The sequence below is a fragment of the Carcharodon carcharias genome, chromosome 5, assembly GCF_017639515.1.
Source record: "Carcharodon carcharias isolate sCarCar2 chromosome 5, sCarCar2.pri, whole genome shotgun sequence".
NCBI lineage: Eukaryota > Metazoa > Chordata > Chondrichthyes > Lamniformes > Lamnidae > Carcharodon > Carcharodon carcharias.
This window is the reverse complement of record NC_054471.1, coordinates 139,842,408-139,849,463: the sequence shown is the minus strand read 5'-3', so window position 1 is coordinate 139,849,463 and position 7,056 is coordinate 139,842,408. Positions and strand designations below refer to the sequence as shown.

The 7,056-nt window shown below is 46.6% G+C and overlaps 1 protein-coding gene across 1 annotated transcript in view; it reads left to right on the top strand.

Moving 5' to 3' along the window:
* Nucleotides 1-6,466: 6,466 nt before the first annotated feature.
* The window catches only part of LOC121278253 (protein FAM162B-like), a 76,134-nt gene continuing 75,544 nt past the window's right edge, over nucleotides 6,467-7,056 (top strand). The window contains exon 1 of the mRNA XM_041188479.1: nucleotides 6,467-6,643. Within this exon, the coding sequence (XP_041044413.1) occupies nucleotides 6,484-6,643 (160 nt within the window). The 5' untranslated portion in view covers nucleotides 6,467-6,483. The remainder of the gene's footprint in view (nucleotides 6,644-7,056) is intronic.

Here is a 7,056-nt window from a genome sequence, read left to right as displayed (position 1 = left end):
TGACGACCCTCCCTAAGTTAAGAATATGTAGTTGCACAGTCTGGGCAGAGGTGTTAATCACTTGTACATAATGTTCACTATTGTCAATAAACTCCTAAGAATGTCTCCCTGCCTATGACTCCTTGTTCTGATGAGCAGTGTTCTTGTCACTCAGATGTGAAACATTTCTGTACAAGATAAAGGCAGGTGTCTTAATCCAGGGCCTTTTCCCTGTGCTTTGTGCAGCCTTCAGACCAAACTGATGGCCCAGCCTCACACTCCCTGGACACAATACTGATGGGTGCTCATCATTGATGCCAGAATGTCATGAGCAAGCATCATGGAGATCCATAATTCTCTCGGTGTGCTCTCAGCACCCTTAAGGTGGGGCTGGCCCCATCTCTTCAGCATCTGTGACCACTGACGCTATGCCCCTGAAGGGGTCGGGTGCTGAAGGTGGACAAAGGATCAGATGCTTCTAAAGTTTCATGGCTGCATCTCTATGATATAACCCTAATCAGAGAGCGCAAGCGAGTTGCCCTCAGCCAGACGGCAGTCAGACATTTTCATAGGCTATGTGAAGATCTATGGAGTGTCCTCACTGGATGTCATCATCATCCTCCTGCAGTAGAGCAATTACTAGGGCCTTCATTGTGTCTCCACGACAGGAGCATTCTCACAGAGGTTATGTGCACTACCATAAGACAGACCGGAATCAAATGTTCACAGATGCAATGTGAGGATCTATGGTGCTTCCTCACTACATGTCGTCATCATCCTCCACACATCTAGCAGCTATGAGGGCCTCCCAAGCGCGCCTGTCTTGCCTGGCCAGTACGAGGGCCTCATCCCCATCATTGCCACCTTCAAGGACCTCCTCACTCTTGTCCCCATCAGCATCCTTCTCATCCGAGGAGAGCTCCAGCTCCTCCTCAGCCAGCTCCTCTGCCCGTTGCAGCGCCAAATTGTAAAGAACGCAGCAGATGATGACGATGCGTGTCACCCTCTGTGGAATGCATTGCAGGGCTCCACCTGACCAGCCCATGCACCGGAACCTCATCTTCAGCATCCCAATGGTCTGCTCCACCAAGTTTCCAGTTGCAGCATGAGCCCCATTATAGCTTCACTCTGCTGCAGCCTGAGGCCGCCGCATGGGTGTCAACAGCCACGGCTCTGCAGGCAGCCCATGTCCCCAAGGAGCCAATGCTGCCACCTCTGTGGACCCTGGAATATGTCAGGGATCTGTGACTGACTGAGAATATGGGAATCATTCACACTCCCTGGAAACCAAGCACAGACCTGCAGGCTGCACATTCAGCAAATGGAAGCCCTTGCGGCTGATGTAGTTGATCATGTGTTGTGATGGAGACCTGAGCACCACATGAGTGCAGTCGATGGCACCCTGCACTGTGGGAAACCCACGATCTAGGCAAGCCCAATTACTCTTTGCATCCTGGCTCTCCTGGTCCTGGGTGAAATGTACGAAGTTGTGTGCCCTCACGAAGATGGCATCTGTGACCTCATGGATGCACTTGTGGGTGGAGGCTTGTGATATCCCGCAGAGGTCACTTGTGGTGCCCTGAAGGGAACCACTGGCATAGAAATTGAGGGTCACTACCACTTTCACAGCAGTGAATGCCATCCATGTCCTCTTGGAGCAAAACCCTGCAATAAGTGGCAGATGTGACTGACCAGTTCCCTAGACATGTGCAGTCTTCGGCAACACTAGTGCTCAGTCAGCTACAGAAATGAAAGGAGGTGTCTATAGGCCCTGGGTGTCACTACGCGCAGTGACGGCTTGCTGTGGCTCTTCAGCGGCATGTTTGCGAACCCCAGCTGTCCCCTCTTCCTGAGGGTGCTGTTTCTGCCTCTGCGCAGCCAAGTGTCTCAGTCGCTCTCTCCTCCATGATCTTTGCTCTCTGTGTGCCAAGAGGCATACAGTTAGTATGTGATGAGGTGAGAGTGAGGTGAGCGTGACTGCCTTTGACATCAAGGCCGCATTTGACCAAGTGTGGCATCAAGGAGCCCGAGCAAAACTGGAGTCAATGAGAATTAGGGAGAAAACTCTGTACTGGTTGGAGTCATTCCTGGCACAAAGAAGATGGTTGTGGTTGTTGGAGGTTAGTTATCTCAATTCCAGGACATCACCGCAGGAATTCCTTAGGGTAGTGTCCTGGGCCCAACCATCTTCAGTTGCTTCATCAATGACCTTGCTTCCATCATAAGGTCAGAAGTGAGGATATTCACTGATGATTGCACAATGCTCAGCATATTTCACGACTCCACGATACTGAAGCAGTCCATGACCAAATGCAACAAGTCCTGGACAAAATCCAGACTTGAGCTGACAAGTGGCAAGTAACATTTTCGCCACACAAGTATCAGGCAATGATCATCTCCAACAAGAGAGAAGCCAACCATCATCCCTTGATGTTCAATGGCATTACCATCACTGAACCCCTCACTATCAACATCCTGGGGGGTTACCATTGACCAGAAACTGAACTGGACTAGCCATATAAGTACTGTGGCTATAAGAGCAGGTCAGAGGCTAGGAATCGTGCAATGAGTAACTCACCTCCTGAATCCCAAAGCCTGTCCACTATCTACAAGGCACAAGTCAGGAATGTGATGGAATAACCCCTAGTTGTCTGGATGAGTGCAGCTCCCACAACACTTGAGAAGTTTGACACCACCCAGGACAAAGCAGCCCGCTTGATTGGCACCACATCCACAAACATTCACTCCCTCCACCACTGACACACAGTAGTAGCAGTGCCATCTACAACTTGCACTGCTGGAATTCACCAAAGCTCCTTAGGCAGCACCTTCCAAACCCATGACCACCACCACCTAGAAGGACAAGGGCAGCAGATAGATGGGAACACCTCCATCTAGAGGTTCCCCTCCAAGTCACTCACCATCCTGACTTGGAAATATATCACCATTCCTTCATTGTCACTGGGTCAAAATCCTGGAACTCCCTTCCTAACAGCACTGTTAACACCACATGGGCTGCAGCAGTTCAAGAAGGCAGCTCACCACCACCTTCTCAAAGGCAACTCTAGGGATGGACAATAAATGCTGGCCTATCCAGTGAACCCCACATCCCATGAATGAATTTTAAAAAAGGCTCTGTGATCCTGATGTACTCCTCCTGTAGGAGGAAAGAGAGAGAGAGAGAGACACGTGGGTTAGCTTGGGTGTACTAACCTGTTTTGGTTAAGTATCAAGGCCCCTTAACGGATCATGGAGAGTGCTGGCCATCACTTGGATGGCCAGAGTCTAGTGCGCTGCATGACTGCCTGAAACCCCATCCACCTCCGCCCCACTCCACCTGACTGATTGGCGGCAGCTTCGGCTACTGGACTGCATGTTGTGCTCTTAGCTCAGGCACAGGCATTCTCCAAAACCGCACTGCAAGGCTGTGCTGTTAGCTTGAACCATGGGGGAGACTGGTCTAAACCTGAATGATGACATTGCAAGGGGCTGTGGGCACCTCCAGCAGTGCCTACTCCATGGTCAGATTTAGCAAGAGGATTGTACAACGTGTGCAGTTGTTCAACTGTCTTGCAGTCCACTTAAGCGCTCATTACTTTGCAGTCTATGCCGGGGAGGGGAGGCGGGGCGAAAAGCTTTGGAGAACTTGATAGCTCTTTGATGCCTCTGCTTTGCTTGAGTGGACAGATAAGCTAGAAGCCTGACTCCAATCATATCAATGGCTGCACCTGAAGTGTCTCAGTTTCAGAGGAATGGTCACTTTATATAAGGTGTCCCTAATGCCCCACTTTTGTCATCCACCCTGACACCCGCCCTGAATGCTTGTGCGTTACCTTCAACCACAGGGCAGCCCTAGAACCACCCCCCCCAAGTCACCTCAACCGCAGGGGTGCCCTTGCCCATACCCTTGCCCACACACCCTCACAATGCACCTCAAGCTTGAAGTAGTCCCACAGTTGATCCTGGTGAGCATTGCGCAATGTTACTGTGTACTCACCTCAAATTGCAGCCCACCAAGTGCACACCTTTTATATGCTGTTGTAAAACACGTCGGCCTGCTTTCCCACCGGCGTGGGTGGACGATCCAGCGGTGGCCATGGTGGGTGTTGGGACGATTCCAGTGGGCTGGCCTTATAATGATATGCAGATTTATTACAATGAGGTTTCCGATGTCCAATGTCAGGAAACACAGCCTGCCATCAGCATGCTGAGGGGACGATCGCAAACTGGTTGCACGCCGTCGTAAAACTGATCATGCCATATTGTCTGCTCACGCCACTAGACACGCCCGACACTGGCAGGCACAGAAAATCCCAGCCAATGTCTCTACTGAGCGTTCCGTGGAGTTTAAGCCCAAGGTTTTGAATCTCTCCTCCCATTTCAGGTATCTTAAATTAGATATTATTTTGGCTATTTTTTTTTTCTGTTGCACTGTCTCTGATGTCTGACTATCTTTGGTGTCGTATGAACAAAACATAGGAAGATATGAAATTGACCTGCATGAAAAGAGCAGTTGGACCTTAAAACCTGCTCCATGTTCATGAGAGCTAGAGCATCATGGCTAAAGACTTAAACAAAAACAGAAAATGCTGGAAAAACTCAGCAGGTCTGAGAGCACCTGCGGAGAGAGTAAAACAAAGTTAATGTTTCGAGTCTGTATGACTCTTCCTCAGGTTAAATACTTCTTTCACTGATCACTCACCTCACCCCATCCTACAGTAGTACAATTTCCCAGGAGAGAGAGAAAACTAAAGAAAAGACCTATGGCCAAATAAGGAAAATATTCACCTTTCAGGTGGTAGAAAGCAGTTCAGGATATCACACAGACCAAGCATTTTCTATAAAGACACTTACTTTCTATGCTCTCTGCTCCAGTCAAGAACTGATCCGGCTCCCAGTTGAAAGCAGTGAGTCAGCATCCCCCACACCATCTGATTAATGTATTCCAGAGATTCTCTGCAAAAAGAAAAACTCTCTTACATCCAGTATAGTCCTGCTCTTACATAGTGTTAACTCATATACCCTGGTCTTCCCCAATCTGGAATAATCCAACAGGGATGCAATCCAACCCCTTAAATTTTTGAACAGGCCACCTCAGAGTCTACTCTGCTCCAAAGCAAATAGACCAACAAACATCATTAAGTCTTTCTGAGTACCTGAGTTTTTGTTTCACCTTCTGTATTTACAGATCAAGTGTTTTAATAACAGAATCTTTTCATATTTGGATTTTGAGTAGAAATATATATTCTGTATATTTCTGGTTTTCTGTCCATTTAATTTCCCTTTCTCATCTAATGATTCAGCACATTATTCATTGTTCAAATGAGGTCTGCATGACAAGACCAACAGATGGGACATGGAACTCTGTAACACTAAATATGATATCAGTCCAGCTAAAATGAAAATCTTTTGACTAGGTTGCTGATCCCATATAGCAACTTCCTAGTTGCAATCATTCCAGTTAGCCCCAAGGTACAGCCAAGCCTTATACATGCTGCCTGGGCAAGATGACAGCAAAAGGTTACCTGCATTCGTAGTGGTGAGAGGAGGCTGTTGGCACTTTTTGATGGCTTTCATGTGATCAGGATGGTCAGACTACTGACCCAAGTCAGCATTGCTTACCATTGGAAAACAGACCCACTGAGGCTGTTTGAAACTGATTAGGAGGTCAGCATGATCATGGTGGTCAATTTATAAAATGCATAAAAAGCAAAATACTGCAAATGTTAGAAATCTCTATGGTTGTGAGTTATCCACCTGAAAGGTTTAGTCTCATTCTCTGTTCAATATTTCTCTCTCCATCTCAAAAGACAAGGACAGCAGACATGGGAACACCACCACCTGGAAGTTCCCCTTCAAGCCACTCATCATCCTGACTTGGAAATATATCACCGTTCCTTCACTGTCGCTGGATTGAAATCCTGTAATTCCCTTCCTAACAGCACTGTGGGTGTACCCCCACCACATGGACTGCAGCAGTTCAAGAAGGCAGATCACCACCACCTTCTCAAGGGCAATTAGGGATGGGCAGCAAGACTCACATCCCATGAATGCATAAATAAACAAGTTGCTTGATCTGCTGAGTGTTTCCAGTATTTTCTGCTTTTGCTTTATTTTATGTTACATACACTATAATTGCATTGCCAATCTCTGCATTGTTCATTACCACGGTAATCTTTACGATTGAGATATCCCATAAGTATCATTTTGCACAACGTACCCAGAAGCGATATTTAAAAACAAAACATGATTATCATTGGATATATTTTGCTTGGATCTAAATTAGATTAGCGCAGATGAAGAACAGTGATTGATTAACTATATATATACTTTTATCGTTGTGCATGTTTTCAATGAGTGTAAGTAGCTGCAGTAACATTGTACAGATCTGTTCTAGACACTGTGATTGCATGGGAGTTGGGGGCGTGATTGGCAGCTTTTGTTTAAATAGATGACTCCAATTGATCAGAGTGCGGAGAGAGGTTCGGCTGAAGAACTCCGAAGATGATTCGCGCAGGACAGAGAAAAATAAGTTGGGCTCTGTGTCGATTGTATGGGTTTAAAGCAACAGACAGGCGGAGTCTGCTCACCGAAAGTACAGGGAATCTGGAGAGGGCTTTTGCTAATGATTTGCGAATCATTTCAGTGAGAGGAGCTCGCGCAGGTAAATATCATTGATTTTCAAGCTTCACAGAATCTGCAGATGGACCAATCTATTTCACTCAATGGAAAACATCTTTTTCCAATAAATGACCGTTTGTTATTGAATGGCTACTAAATTCCAAAGGATCCAACTCTTTCCAAATGCATCACCAGGGGATTTTAAGTTTCAGACATTTTGCTTAGTTTCCCCATCTACTTTATATGCATTTATTATCTTTTCGTTATGTCGCTGGCCTGTTGTTAACTACTATTTGATGAGCCATTTCCTCCGTTTTGCCGAGTTGATACTGTGCCGAATTTCTGTATGGTAAAACTTACATTGGGTGGTAAATAATTGGGTTCCTTTTCAAGAGAGTAGTATTTTAATGATAAAAACAAAACCAGACCTGCTGAGTTTTTCCAGGTAATTCTGTT